The sequence below is a fragment of the Nicotiana tabacum genome, chromosome 11 (genome assembly GCF_000715075.1).
Source record: "Nicotiana tabacum cultivar K326 chromosome 11, ASM71507v2, whole genome shotgun sequence".
Lineage (NCBI taxonomy): Eukaryota > Viridiplantae > Streptophyta > Magnoliopsida > Solanales > Solanaceae > Nicotiana > Nicotiana tabacum.
Window position 1 is genome coordinate 99,750,621 of NC_134090.1, and position 16,283 is coordinate 99,766,903.

Below are 16,283 nucleotides of genomic sequence, written 5' to 3' on the forward strand. Positions count from 1 at the left end.
GACCGAAAAATATTGCAACAATCGTAGTATTTTATTTCGAATATTTGAGTGTTACAATCTCTATGAATCCTCTGATTCTTCTTTTCAATAGTAAATATATTCAAGGGCCTTTGAGCTTGATCTTGAATCTATGTTTGTTGTCGCCATGAACGATGATCTTGTTCTTGAGCTTCAGCTTGATTGCTTGAACTTGAACTTGATTCGTTCTTCGTTCTTGAGCTTGAACTTGATTTGTTCTTCGTTCTTGAGCTTGAACTTGATTGCTTGAATCTTGAATCTTGTGGAGGGATTTGCAGTGTTTGATCCACGAGCTCTTTCCTGCTTCTTGTTATAACTTCTGATGTCTTTTCTGAGTTATGAAGACCCCTTTTTATAGTTGTGGAAGGGATGAGTCATGATAAGAACAAACACTTTCCGACCAATCAAATTGAAGAGTGACATGGTCGCATTTGATTGGCAGAACATGTCACTTGCACACGTGGCGCGATTTCATTGGTCTTTCAGTGTGACTGGACATGTCTTGTCATTTTGACATGTGGCATGGTCCTACGGGCTCTTTCACTTGACTTGGCGCGCCATGTCATTTGACACGTGGCACCAAACTAGGCCTCTAGGAAGATGACATCTTGGGCTTAATGAAGTGGGCTCATTACTTTAGCCCAATTAAATGGGCTAGCCCATTGGATTAAGACTTTATTTATTTAATCCATATATATTTGATTTATATAATTAATCTAATTATATTAGCTCATAATATTTGAATTAATATATTGAGATATAGTCCATATTATTTTATAGATTTTATTCCGATAAAATTTATATGCTCACAAATGCTCTCTGCTTCAAAACACGTTGAAGTATAGATTTGTCGTAATCGAAAACGAAGCCTGAAGTATTGTCACCCCATGCAATTTGTTACATGTATAGCAATTAATAACCATTACTTTTGAACAAGGAAAAAGACACAACCATGCAAACTATATAAATTATAACCATCAGTGAAATCTATATACCCCACTAAGAAGTGAATTTCCTCCTATCATAATTATTAGGTACATTTCACGTGAAGTTCCTAATCCCAATAACAATTGGAGTTGCTTTAGCATTCATGTGTTTCCGCCGAGACGAGACCTATCCTTTTTCGAAAATATATTGGCCAGAAGTCAAATTCTATGCGGAAAATGATTGCAAAACATACGATCCCACATCGAAAGTTACTCTTTTAAATCGTCTCTGCCATGCCTATATAAACCCATATGCTCATATTTGTTAGCATCAATTTCCATTATTTGCAAGCCACTTGAATCTATTTTTATGGACTCGGAAGCATTAACGCAAAGGTGATTTCTTCTTCTTTTCTTGTGCTTTTCTTATTTTGTTGTCTTTTTTTATTTTTTGTAGGTCAAGCAAGAAACATATATTCTTGTTCAATAAGATGGTCCTAGGGTGTGAGGGGATGGGTACTCATCCCTGTCTAAATATCGGAGAAATTACTCTCAGTGGCTCGACTATCGGAGAGATTACTCTCAATGTGGCTCGATTATCGCAGAGATTACTCTCAAAATGACCCGACTATTAGAGAAATTACTCTCAATGTGGCCGGACTATCGGAGATATTACTCTCAAAATGACCCAACTATCGGAGAGATTACTCTCAAAATGACCCGATTATTGGAGAGATTACTCTCAAAATGATCCAACTATCGAAGAGATTACTCTCAAGGCGGCCCAACTATCGGAGAGATTGCTCTCAAAATAACCCGACTATCGGAGAGATTACTCTCAAAATGACCTGATTATTAAAGAGATTACTCTCAAAATGGTCCGACTACCGGAGAGATTACTCTCAATGTGACCCGACTACCGGAAATGCCAACTTAAGGTGCAAAGGGACTCTTATGTCCACCTTAAGATTGGAAAGTTATAGTTCCTTTTAACGACAAACCCACGTAGAAGCCAACTTAAGGTGCAAAGGGACTTATATGTCCACCTTAAGATTGGAAAGTTATAGTTCTTTTTAAGGACAAACTCATGAAGAGACTCACTTAAGGTGCAAAGGGACTTATATGTCCACCTTAAGATTGGAAAGTTATAAAGCTTCAACTCGAAGACTTCATGGACTTGATGACGTCGACTTGAACACTTGGAAAACTTTGAAGATTCGGCGGACTTTGCAGACTTCAACTTGAAGACCAACAAACTTGAAGATTCGGAGGACTCTGATGTTTCAGTCTGAAACTTTGAGGGCTCAAATACTTCCACTTGAAGACCGACGAGTTTGAGGACCTCAACTTGAAGACTTCAACTTGGAGACCTTGAGGGCTTAGATATCTCAACTTGAAGGGTGGCGAACGTGAAGACTTCAACTTGGAGACCGACGAACTTGAAAATTTCAACTTGGAGACTTCGAGGGCTTAAATGTTTCAGCTTCTCTTTTGCTTTACATTGTCTTTTATCTTAGTCGCATAATTTTCAGCTTTAAGCGCGTGAAACAAAAGATTCATATTTTGTCGTGGGAGAGTCCAAATAATGAACCATTTAATTTCTCGAAAATTAGACTTCAATATATAAAATATATCCAAAATTTAGAATCAAACGCCTTTATAATCGCCCAGATAATATTTTGAAACTAACTTTAGATTCCACCACGTTGAAAATTTTAGATTTGCGCGGTCTCACCAAAAAAATCATATCTTGGTGTAGAACAGTCAAAATTAGGAACCGTTTGATTTCATGGAAACTAGACTTCAAAATCTAGGACATATCCAAAATTCAGAATCAAACACTTTGAGAATCACCCTAGATATTATTTTGAATCTAACTTTAAATTCCGACACGTTGATAGTTTCAGATTTGCGTTCACCAAAAAAATTGTATCTTGGTGTAGAAACGTCGAAATTATGAACCGTTTGATGTCATAGAAACTAGACTTCAAGATCTGAGACATATCCAAAATTTGGAATCAAATACTTTGAGAATCGTCTCAGATATTATTTTGAATCTAACTTTAAATTCCAACACGTTGATAGTTTCATATTTGCATAACCTTACCAAAACTTTTGTATCTTGGTGTAGGAATGTCAAAATCATGAACCATTTATATATTGGAAACTTAACTTCGAAATCTAAAACATATCAAAAATGTAGAATTTAATGCCTTAAGGATAATTTCAGATAATATTTCGAAATCGACTTGGGTTTCTGATATGCCGACAGTTCCAAGTTAGCGCGACTTCACCAAAATTTTTGTATCTTGGTGTGGAAGCCTTGCAATTATAAGAATTTTTTAATTGTCAGAAATTAAAATTCAAGAACTTCATTCTCACCAACCATCTTGGTTTCAAGTTTCACTGAATTTGAAACGTCGTGAAGGCACACCAAAAAATACTTGGAGGTTTGGCGAACATGAAGCTATAGAGAATTCCCGAACTTCAATGCAAATGCTTGGCAACCTCCTAAAAGACATTAATCATTTCATTGAAGACACTAATTTACCATAGCAGCTTGCCCCCTTTAAATCAAATAGGATCCAAAGTTTAATAGAATAATGGTATCTCAACTTGATTTTCAAATGTTGATTGAATGCATTACATTCCATCGTACTTCATTCGGACAACGATTGGGGAATTATATATCTTTTGAACTTATGCGACTGAACTTAGAATGAAACTCTAAGCTTCCTATGTACCTCGGTGAAGAGGATCAAGTCATACCGTAGTTCAGACTAGGTAGAATTTTTATTTATTTATTTATTTATTTTGATTTTTTTATGTCCTAACTTTTTCCTAGGCCGCCTCTTTCGAGGTTTTCCATCTAGCAGACTCTTTTTTTGTGGGGGTCATACACAGTTTAGACTCATGCGGGCCAGGAGTATAGGAACGTGCAGTTTAGGCTCGTGTGTCAAGGAGCATCTAGACTTGCAGTTTAGGCTCGTACCTCGAGGAGCGTAAGAACTTCAAGGATAATACTTCTTCAAAAACTTGCCATTGATAGGGCCGATTTTCATGCCATCTGCATCAACCAACTTTTAAGCCCCACTTGAGTAAGATTCTTGTACGACATATGGCCTATCCCATTTTGAAGTGAACTTCCCTACAAGTTTATGGAAAGTAATTATGGGTCTTCGTACGACAAGGACTTGATATCCCTTGAAAGGATCTTAGGCGAACTCTTTTATTGAAGGTGCGAGACAATCTAGCTTGATAACATTCAAGACTCTGTTGAGCTTCCAACCTTTTCTCATCAAGAGCCTCCAACTCTGCTAATCGAAGTCGAACATTTTCTTCATCAGTGATGCCTTCTTGAATAGCTAATCATAATGATGGTATTTGATGCTCAAGTGGCAAGACGGCTTCAACTCCATAAATGAGTGCATAAGGGGTCGCTTGTGTTGGCGTGTGGTGAGTTGTCCTATATGCCCACTGAGCTTGCTTACGGTCATTCCAATCTCGTTTGTATTTGGAAACGACTTTCTTTAACAAGTTGCATAGAGTTTTGTTGAATGCCTCAGCTAGACCATTGGTGGCAGCATTGTATATCGAAGAGTTACGTTGCTTGAAGGCAAAGAGATCACAAATCTTATTCATCAACCTATTATCGAATGGCTTTCCATTATCCGTTATTATGTAACGAGGAATGCCAAAGCGATAAATAATGTTTACTCGGTTGAAACTTGCAACATTTTCCTTCTTTAATTCCTTAAGAGCAACAGCTTCAGCCTATTTTGAGTAGTCAGTTGCAGCCAAGATGTATAGGTGCCCACCAGAGGACTTTGGCAGTGGTCCAACAATATCCAATCCCCAAGCGTCAAATGGCCAGGATGTAATAGTCGGGTGCAACACTTCAGGAGGTTGATGAATAAAATTTGTATGGAATGGACAACCCTTGCATCTTCGAGTGTAGTCCAAGCAATCTTTTACCATCGTTGGCCAATAATATCCCACCTTTTTATATGGAAGTGGAGCTTTGGTCAAGACTGGTGTGACCCACATACCCCATAATGTGCCTCTTGCAAAGCTTGGAGTGCTTCATCTTCCCCTAAGCATCGCAAAACTACTCCCTCGAATGATCTTCTGTATAAGATATCTTTGTAATAAAGGAAGCGAGGTGCACGACGACGGATTTTAGTCCTTCTCCGCGGATTTTCTAGAAGTATCCCATAGCATAAGTAGTCGACAATGGGTTGTCGCCATTCTTCTTTCTCAACTTCAGAAACAACAACAAGATGCTTGAGTTCATTTTCTTCACCTTCAACCTCATTTGGCAGTTGTACTACCCATTTTTGGCAGGCAGTAACTTGCGCTTGATCAGGCAGGATTAACGATGAAGCTAGGGCAGCTAAAGCATCAGCCTTCTTATTTTCTTTCCTTGGCACATGCTGAATAGTCACATCATCGAGCCACCTATTAATATTTTTGCGTAATCATGATATGGGAGTAGTTCAAGCTTCTTGACCTCGTAACTACCTATAAGCTGATTGACCACAGACTGGGAGTCACCAAAGACTTGCAATTGTAATTGCTTCATATCAACGGCCATTTCAAGCCCAAGTATTAATGTTTGATACTCAGCAACATTGTTGGAACAGAGTTCTGTTAAGGTGAAGGAGTAGGGTAAGACTTCACCTTGGGAAGTGACAAATACTACACCAGCACCAGCTCTCCCACGATGCGCAGCACCATCAAAATACATCTTCCATGAAGGTTGAACTTCAACGACCATTGCGTCCTCATTAGGTAGTTCGTCAGTTCGCTCCTAATCATCAAGTATAGGGTGATCTACCAGGAAGTCCGCTAACGCTTATCCTTTTATACCCTTTTGAGGGATGTACACGATTTCAAATTGTTGAAACTGGAGGTACTACCTTGCTAGTTGATCATTGAGGACAGGTTTTGACATCACGAACTTGATGGGATTTGCTCTAGAAACCAAATAAATGACTTGAGCTTGAAACTAGTGCTTCAATTTTTGGATTGAGAAGACTAGCGCCAAACATTACTTTTCGATTGGCGAATAATTTAGCTCCTTTGGTATCATCATCCTGCTCAAGTAGTAAAGGGAGTTTTCTTTCCCTTCACTATTTTCTTGGGCCAACATCGCTCCAACAGATCTTTCTTGTGCTGAAATATATAGTATCAGCGGCTTTCGAAGTATAGGGGCTGTCAAAACTAGAGGCTTCATCAAATAGGATTTAATGCTCTCAAAGGCATTGCTACACGCTTGGTCCTATTTGAAAGAGACACCTTTCTTCATAAGGCGACTGAATGGTTGGCACCTCTCAGCTAGGTTTGAGATGAATCTCCTAAGGTATGCTAGCTTTCCTTGCAGACTTTTCAATTCATGAATATTGCGGGGCTCGGGCATTTTCAAGATTGCATCTACTTTAGCTTGATCTATTTCAATCCCTTGATGTCGAAAAATGAAACCTAAGAACTTTTCAAAGGTAACTCCAAAGGCGCATTTTAATGGATTCATCGTAAGTTGGTATCTCCGGAGCAACTCAAACATCATTCTCAAGTCTTTCAAGTGGCCGCTTTTCTTTCTTGATTTTACCATCAAGTCATCAACATAGCATTCGACATTCTTGTGGAGAAGGTCATCTTTCATCAAAGATATTCTGCATAGCTCTTTAGTAAGTAGCACCAGCATTCTTCAAGCCAAAAGGCATTACCTTGTAGCAATAAATACCCATAGAGGTATGGAATACAGTAAGATCTTCATCTTTTAGCGTCATACAAATTTGGTTATAGCCCGATGAACCATCCATAAATGACATTGCCTTGTACCCGATAGTAGCATCGATCATTAGTTCTAGAATGGGAAGCAGGAATTCATCTTTCGGAAATGCATTGTTAAGATCCCTAAAGTCAACGCACACTCGAATCTGGCCATTTTTCTTCCTTACAGGGACAATACTTGAAACCCATGTTGGATATTTAACTTCACGACTAAAGCCAGCTTCGATGAGTTTGTTAACTTCTATTTCAATCAAGGGAACCAAGTTTGGCTTAAAGCGCCTTTGAGCTTGTTTAACAGGGCGAGTGCCATTTTTAACCACAAGGTGATGGACTGCTACTTTCGGGTCCAAGCCAAGAATCTCTTTGTAACTCCAAGCAAAAACATCCATGAACTCCTTGGGTAACTCAATATAAGTGCTCTCTTCATCAATTTCTAATAAAGCACTTAGGTAGGTGGGTTTTGGTTCTTCATCAGTGCCAAGGTTAACTTCTTTTAAGGCATCAACTATCGCCTTCACTCCTTCTTCAAGTTCAGGTGGAGCATCTTTCGCATCTTTATCTTCTTGAGGGTCCCCATCGTTGAAGGATATGTGATAACACGGTGAAACATCCTCCAATTCTACATTATCCTCCATTGAAGATGGAACACCATTCTCGCCTTGTACAGTAACATGATATGAAGAACCCACACTTTCTTCATTTTTGTCACGTTCCTTAGTGTAGACCACAGTATATGGCTTTACCTTCAGTACTTCTTTATATGAAACCACAAGTTTTGTTTGTTGCCTCATTCTAGAAGGAACCAAACTTTGGAAATCCTTAGAGATCTTCTGGATTTTGGGCGAATCGAGTGTTCTTATCCTTTGAAAATTTCTCTAGAACTTGTTCCCTTTCTTTAATGGACCCAATCTCTCAAACACGGAGGTCCTCACAAGTATTTTTCCAAGTCGATCAAAGATAGAAAGCTTGTTAGAAGCGACTGATTCATCTTCTACAGTGATATAATTGCTACTCGCCCTTCTTATGGAGATGCGCACTGGTGACGATTGCTTGTATCCTAAACCTTCATGTGGTTGTCTCGTCACAGCTTCTGATGGTAGCTTCCCTAACTTTGACGGCTCATTAGGATTGTATCCAGCTTTTGCAAATAGCATGTAAGCATTAGGATCAAAACTTTCATCTGTTCGCTTTGTAGGGAGTGCCACATTCTGCAAACGATTTTGGGCTACAAGCCCTGCAAGTGACTTTGAGGACAACTTTACTGCCTCGATTCGTTTTACCAAAAGAGTTAACTCCTTTAGCATGTTAGTTTGGGGATTAGATGATTCATTTTCATATTTCTTCCTTTTAGGGACATATTGGAGCGCATGACTTACTTTATTGTCATAAGACGCAATATTCCCTCTATAAGATTTATTCACGTTGGGTTGTACCTCTTCAGTAACAGCTTTGGCTTCACCAGTAGTCACCTCTGCTCTTTTAGTTATGGGCTCGTCATTCTTGCTTTTATGCCATCATCAGCTTTTAGCTCCTTACAATGCGATTCTTCAAGTAGAACTTTACATCAGCGAAGTGTGACTCGGCCTCGGTGAATGGCTCATCATCAGCAACTATCTTCTTCTTGACTTCACCCTCGTAGTATTTTAAACATTGATGGTAGGTAGATGGAACCACTTTGTTCTCATGTATCCAAGGCCTTCCAAGCAGGACGTTGTATGAAGTCTTTGGATCAATCACATGTAGCCACGCACTTGATTGCATATCTTCAATGGTGATTTCTAGCCTGATTGTGCCTATAGCTCTTTGCCCGCCTTGGTTGAATCCTTGGATTATCACACGACTTTCTGAGAGTTCGTTCATGGGAATACCAAGTTCTTTCACAGTGCGAATTGGCAAAATGTTCACTAAGGATCCTCCATCAACCAAAATTCCATTTACCCTTTCATCACGCATATAGCCAATCAGGTACAATGGGAGGTTATGAAGAGTGTCACTTAGCAGAAGATCATCGTTTGTGAACGTGACTTTTCCCTCACAAGCATTAACTTCTTGAGGAGTGGACTCGATGAGCTTTCCCGAAGATGGTGCCAACGGTAGGTCATCACTCTTTTCTTCACCTTTGTCAGCATGGCAACAAGAGGCATCGATACCCTCATAGGAAATCTTTGTGCTGAACCAACTTGGTAAAAACTCCTCCAAGGTCACTGGATTTCGTGGCTTTTGAGAATGGGGCACCTCCACTTTTGCTTTCTTCAAATATTTAACTGGATTCCATCTCCTTGGTCTTTTCACCATCATTTTTCTTGTTGGTTGTTCTATTGATTCTTTTCGTGGGCTCCTTTTGTGGTGCCTACGACAAGTCACCAACGTCCAACCTTCATGATCATCAGGTTGATTGACTTTAGCTTTGTCATTCTCCAGTAATTCTTCATCTTTACTTTCTTTAAAACCTCATAATTCATTCGGACTGAATGAGCCAAAGGTGATAGAGACTTGGTTTGCGCTTGCTTTCTCATTTTCAAGCACGATCTTCTTTTCGCGAGCTAAGTTCATGACTTTGTCCTTGAAGACAAAGCACTTCTACAGAGGGTGGCTCACAAGTCAATAGTATTTGCAGTAATTTGAGTCATTTGTTTTCCCAGCTTCATTTGGTCGCTTCATCTCTGGAAGCTCAATGAGATTTAACTCGAAGAGTTCTTCAAAAATAGCTGGCACATCAGAATCCAGAAATGGGTACTCTTTCTCTTCCATTTCTTTTAGAGTCAACTTTTCACTTGGCTTATCTTGAAAGAAGTGGATTTTATACTCTGCTTCTTGCTCACCTTCGTTTGAACTTCACAAGTGATGTGTTGACATTCATAGCTTCTTTGTTTTCAGATTTGGGTACAAACTTGCTCAATTTCCTAACTTCTTGCTTGTCGTTCCTTTTTCGAGGCTCATAGATAGGCAACCTTTCATTTCCAGCGGAGGCCATGCTCAACTCCATTTTATGGGCACGAGTCACAAGTTCTTCAAATGTGCCAGGCTTGATACCTTGCAAGATATAGCATAGCCCCCAATGCATGCCTTGGAGGCACATCTCTATGCCCGAAGCTTCACTAAGCCTATCTTTGCAGTTGAGGCTTGCATTCCTCCAACAATTGATAAAGTCGATAACTAGTTCACCCTGTAGTTGACGAGTATTTGTAAGTTCTATCATACTCACAGTACGTCTCGTGCTATACAAGTGATTGAGGAATTCTTGCTATAGTTGATCCCAGCTATCAACAGATCCAGCCTCGAGGTTTGTGTACCAATCAAAAACATTTCCTTTTAATGAGAGGACAAACTGCTTAACGAGGTAATCTCCATAAGTCCTAGCATTGTTGCATGTCTCAACGAAGTGCGCCACATGTTGATTTGGATTGCCTTTGCCATCAAACTGTTGAAATTTTGGAGGTAGATAGCCAGCAAGCATCTTCAACATATCGATCCTTGAAGTGTATGGCTTTGTGTAGGTAAAAGAGGACTTGGAAGCGACTTCATATTTGTTTTTTATAGTCCCTTCAATGAACTCCTTTAATTGATTGATTGGAATCATCCCTTCCGAAGAGACTGGAATTTCCTTAGTGGATGCAACTTGTCGTGGGGGAGGATCAATCTCTTGAACTTCTAGGAGTTTGCCGGGTGCATGAGTGGATTCTTCTTCCATAAAGATTCCCACCCTGTCTGTTAGCTTGTCAATTCTAACCTCTTGATTTTGCATGCATTTGGTTAAGCCAGCGATTGCTTCCGTCAAGTTTGCCAATTGCTCCTTCACAGATGAAGTGTTTGTCATCATGGCTTGCATGATTGCCGTGGACGATGGAGAGTAGATGGATTTTCACATAGATTGATCCTTGATTGGCTCACTCTATGCGGTGTAAGTGAGGAGGATCCATCACTTGAAGCATCATCATCTTCCTTCACAGCAGAGTGCTTGGATCCAGAGAGGTCAAGCAGAGCAAGAGTTTTTTTTATCTTTTCAGCAACATCATTTCCTCTTTCAAGTGTATTTGTGGAAGATCTTGCTCCTTTTGAGGATAAAGATCCAAAATAGGGGTTGATGCGGACGGCACTTGGGGTGCTTGTTGTCCTAAAAGATTCCTTTGCTCCTCGTAACTGGTCCAAAGCTTCCAAAGGTAACATCGAGGATGCTTTTCACATCAACATAGAACCTGGAGTTAGCAGTCTTAGTGAAAGTTGAACCGAAGTTGATTTTCTTTGAAACCATTTTAATGTTCTTGAACTTTGGTGATTGAAAGGTTGAGATGAGAGGTAGAGATTGTCCCACTGGACGTGCCAGAATTTGTAGACAATAAAATTGCGTCGAGAAAATAAAATCAGGACCGAAAAATATTACAACAATCGTAGTATTTTATTTCGAATATTTGAGTGTTACAATCTCTATGAATCCTCTGATTCTTCTTTTCAATATTAAATAAATTCAAGGGCCTTTGAGCTTGATCTTGAATCTACGTTTGTTGCCGCCAGGAACGATGATCTTGTTCTTGAGCTTTAGCTTGATTGCTTGAACTTGACCTTGATTCGTTCTTCGTTCTTGAGCTTAAACTTGATTTGTTCTTCGTTCTTGAGCTTGAATCTTGAATCTTGTGGAGGAATTTGCAATGTTTGATCCACGAGCTCTTTCCTTTTTTTTGTTATAACTTCTGGTGTCTTTTCTGAGTTATGAAGACCCCCATTTATAGTTGTGGAAGGAAGGAGTCATGATAAGAACAAACTCTTTCCGACCAATCAAATTGAAGTGTGACATGGCCGCATTTGATTGGCCAGAACATGTCACTTGTACACGTGGCGCGATTTCATTGGCCTTTCAGTGTAACTGGGCATGCCTTGTCATTTTGACACGTGGCATGGTCCTATTGGCTCTTCCGCTTGACTTGGCGTGTCATGTCATTTGACACGTGGCACCAAACTGAGCCTCTAGGAAGATGACATCTTGAGCTTAATGAAGTGGGCTCATCACTTTAGTCCAATTAAATGGGCTAGCCCATTAGATTAAGATTTATTTATTTAATTCATATATATTTGCTTTATATAATTAATCCAATTATATTAGCCCATAATATTTATTTGGATTAATATATTGAGATATAGTCCATATTAGTTTACGGATTTTATTCCGATAAAATTTATATGCCCATAAGTACCTTTTTGTATTCAGAAATAGACTTAAAGTCTTGGAGCCTCAGATAAGCCCAATCATATCGTGCTTGTGGAAATGTTCCCAACTTTAGGTTGTCATATCTTTCCTCTAAGCCATTCTACAAAACAAGTGGATCTTTGACTGCGAAATTCTATTTTCAACCATTTATCAAGGTGATGGCACAAGAAAATTAAGGCCTTAGCACAGTCTTGGATAGATGCTTTATTTTTATCTTTAATGACGTCTCCAACACCCATTGCATCTAAATGAATTTCAGCATCCAACACTCATGACATATAGTTCTTGCACAAAATTTCAAGGGCAACGAACTTTCGTTTCATAATATTAATCATAGTTAAAAGAGGAGAAAAATTATACCCTTAATCTTCTCAAAGAGCTTCTTGAGACGGTAGGGTCTCGTGTTGATAAAGTGGAATAAAGCAATAAAGGAAAAGAAGAATATTAAACAGAAAGGAGCGAGAAAATTCTATTGATTTTGAGATGAATTACAATGTGATAAAATCACTCTATTTATAGGAAAAAGTGACTTAGTCATAAATAAAATAAAATAGACATTCACTTTAAATACAAATTTATTTATAACAATTACAATAAATAACACATAGAGTTGGAAAGATTTTTTAAAAAGTCTTATGCTCGTATTTGCATTTTTTTTTTTAATTTGCACTTCCCATTCTACCCCCACTTCAAGTTCTAATTTTCCGAAAAAGTCCAGAATCGCCCTATTATAACATGTCGCCAAAACCCTAAAGCCCAAGCCTCCCTTTCTCCTTAAACCCTGAAATCTCTTACCCCTCTGAAAATCCCCAAAAAATGGCTGTCACTAACATAATTAGACGAACAGCTTCTCAAGTTGTACCTTTAGCTGTTCGAGTCATCGGTAGAACTCAGAGCTACCACCATCGATCCTCTGCTCTGTTCTCCACCATAGCTAACCGTGGCGCTGCGTCTAGAAACTTCTTCCGAAGCTCATTACCCTCTACCCTTCATTGCTATTCGACCAAGCGGCCCAGTTCTGATGAGTCACTCCTTAAAATCATTCAGTCCGAAATCTTATGTGCCGAGGAATCTGACGAACATGACGAGGTTTTTTTTTTACCTTCATATTAAATGAAAAATTGGATTCTAATATTTCTTCTCTGTTCTTTTTGTTTTTTGAATAGAAAGTTAATTAAATGAGTAAAAAGAAGGTTTTGAGTTATTGTCTAGTAGTACATATTGACCTTATTTCGTTTGTTTATAGCTACGCTGTAATTTGTGGATTCTAATATTTGTCTCTGGTTTTTAGTTCCTATATGTATCTTGATTTATGGAGAAAATTTATTTATTTCAAGGATTTTTGTTTTTCTCTTTTAATCTTACTCCCTCCACCTGTAAGAAAAACGCCCAGTTTTGGAGTAATTTTACCTTAAAAAGCAAATTTAGAGTATAATTTACTCGAAGTTTTTAAAATTTATGCTGTTTTTTATTTTATGAAAAAAGTGCTAGTACTACATTAGCAGACTTAAGACTATTATCATTATTTTTTGTTATGATTGCAGGTTGAGGAGGCTCCTGAGGGTTTTCCCTTCAAGATTGAAGACCATCCGGGACAACAGACTGTAACATTGACAAGAGAGTATCAAGGTGAATCTATTGATGTCGAAGTTCACATGCCTGACCTTGTCACGGGTGATGAAGTTGAGAATGACAACGATGACAATGATAGAGAAAGGGCCAATCAGTCTCAAATTCCTCTTGTTGTTAGGGTGTCTAAGAAGAATGGACCTTCTTTGGAGTTTGGTTGCACAGCTTTTGCTGATGAGATTGCTATCGAAACTTTGTCAATCAAAGATCCTAATGCTTCTGAGGATCAGATTGCTTATGAAGGACCTGATTTCTCGTAAGTCTTGAAATTTTATTAAAATGGCTGTGGCTTACATCCATATCGGTCAATTTTTTTTTTGGTATACTAATAGAAGATGTGCTTTCTCGATTAGGGATTTGGATGAAAACCTCCAAAAGGCTTTCCACAAGTATCTGGAGATTAGGGGGATCAAACCCAGCGCAACTAACTTCTTGCACGAGTACATGATCAACAAGGACGGCAGGGAATACATGATGTGGCTTAAGAATCTGAAGAAATTCATTGAGGCATAGATCCTACTTTCTGTGAACAATTGTCCCAAAAATTCTTGATGTTTTAGTAGGGTAATGTTATTTTGGCTACATCTTACTATCTGTCATCAATCAATACCTTGATTGCGAAGTCCTTTTGGTTAATCTTACTGTCTATCATTGATAAAGTTGCTTTACCATGAGATATCCAAGTCTTTGGTGAACTCAATACACCCATATATTAGAGTTGTCCATTGGGAGTTTTGTTTCATTATGCTTTGTCAGCTAGTTCTAGTTATTGTCTTCTTTGCCTGCATATTTTGCTACAATAGTGTAAGTTTATTCTCTCATGGAATTTCCAGAGTATCATCTCTAATGTTGTACTCCCTTTCTTACCATCTTTTGACTATTGAGTTCTTCTCTACGTCTCATTTGGTATGTTTTTCTTTTGTCAATGCCTTGCCTTGATTTAAGGCCTGCTTTGTCAAATTCGCTAATCTTCCGGTTATCTATTACTTAGTCCTTGGCCTTTAGTAGGCCCCTAGCTCTGTTTCTCGTTTGGTGTCTTATATTCATTAGGACGTCGCTATCTTATTACTTACCTAGGTTGTTTCCTACACAAATCAGTATAGACATGTATGCTGGTGATCTTCATCAGTCCCTTGGCATACAGATTTTTGGAACTTGTACTGGCTTGCTTCTTCAGTTGTCAGTTCTAAGCTTGACTGGACCATGGGGTTTCTCCATCGAGAATCTAGTATGGGGACTGGTTATCTGTTGAAGATTGATGGATTCAAAAGCATTCCTTATTTGTCAACTATCAATTTTATTCACTCCCACCCAAAAAGGCCGTGTTTATTCAAAGAAAAAGAGGAAAACTACGATAGTAAAATGCCTAAAATGCATTTGCTTTACTGCTAATATCGGCTTGTACTTGATGAAATCTATGACTTTCCAAGTGCTTTAGGAATGACAAGACGCCAGATATGGCGACAAAATCACAAAGCACTAAACTTTAAGCTTAGCAAATTACACGGAAAGAAAAAACTGGCGGTAGAACATTAAGCAATCTTGTTGTCAATGAGCTTTCAAGCTTGATTTATCACAACAATAAAAAAAAATTACATTTTAGTTATTACTAGCCGTAAGTTTTACAAATAAAGAACTTAATAAATAAGGAAGGAGAAACTCTAGTTTTACAGATCCTAAGTATATTTCTCCACTCTCAGCGATCATGAAGATTTAAGCACCATGGCTTGTGTCATAGGCGTGTTTTATGTCGCACAAAAACAGCCAGCGGCAGCCAAGTCTCACACTTGACTTCAGCCTGCTCCAACACTTAGCCAAAATTTCAGTAACTTTAGACTTAGAATATTTTAGGCAGCTTTCAACGTAGTAAGTTTAGGACTGATTTTAGGCAACGAAATATAAGTAAAGGCAAGAGAAAATAAAAGTGAACACAAGGCATAATATACAGGAAACTCTTTTCCCAACTTTGTATTTAACTCGAGCATACAAAGAAACTCAACTCAAGGTACATCCGGGTACAAAAAGAAGATCACTCTTGACCCTCACAAGATTACTCTTAGCCTTAGATGTTTTCACTCTTGAAAACCAGATTTAGGACTCCTTCCTAACTCAATGTGTACTCTTACACATTTTTCACTCTATATAAAAGTATAAGGGTGCTGTCCATTTTATAATAACATGAGACAGCCCATTTTTAGGCTTAGACACTTGCCCACTCAGCCCACTACTTTAGTCTAGTGTAGTTGACAACCCCCAACTACTAGGATCATGTAAATCATGCTAAAGAATAGTGGGATCATGGCCCCCAAAACGTGCTAACACTCCTGCCAGCATTTTAGCAAAGCTCAACTGCTACCCATGTGCCGTAACCGCCCTTGACTTAGTCAATCTGAAGCTTGGTGCCCATTTTCGTGCCTTGGCTTGAATCAGGCGCCAATGCCATTGTATCCAGCTGCATTGTAGCCACATTTGCCTATGCCATTGCCCACGAACTTGGCCCGTTTGCCGCAACTCAATGCCATGACAAGTCAGCCCGCACACTGCCTTCTCGTTGCACTTTGGTCTGCCTTTGTTATTACATTTTTGCCTTGCCTTGGCATCACTGCCTCATGCCTTGATGCCTTTGCCATGATCAAGTGTCATCCTCAGCCCGTAACTCATTGTCAAGCCCTTGCCAAGCTGTCTCACCTCCGTCAAAGCCTTGGCCATCACTT

At 38.9% G+C, this 16,283-nt stretch overlaps 1 protein-coding gene across 1 annotated transcript; it reads left to right on the forward strand.

Moving 5' to 3' along the window:
* The first annotated feature begins 12,684 nt into the window (after positions 1 to 12,684).
* On the forward strand, positions 12,685 to 14,311 carry LOC107788385 (uncharacterized protein At2g39795, mitochondrial-like). The gene is made up of 3 exons (XM_016610068.2): positions 12,685 to 13,029; positions 13,485 to 13,825; positions 13,923 to 14,311. Exons 1-3 carry the CDS (start codon positions 12,757 to 12,759, stop codon positions 14,080 to 14,082), a joined length of 774 nt encoding a protein of 257 aa, XP_016465554.1. The 5' UTR covers positions 12,685 to 12,756; the 3' UTR covers positions 14,083 to 14,311.
* Positions 14,312 to 16,283: the final 1,972 nt, after the last annotated feature.

Excerpts from the sequence above, each read along its gene's own strand:
- LOC107788385 (XM_016610068.2), top strand. The coding sequence starts at position 12,757 with ATGGCTGTCACTAACATAATTAGACGAACAGCTTCTCAAGTTGTACCT. Across the intron at positions 13,030-13,484 it reads AATCTGACGAACATGACGAG|GTTGAGGAGGCTCCTGAGGG; the intron begins GTTTTTTTTTTA and ends TTATGATTGCAG. Across the intron at positions 13,826-13,922 it reads TATGAAGGACCTGATTTCTC|GGATTTGGATGAAAACCTCC; the intron begins GTAAGTCTTGAA and ends TTTCTCGATTAG.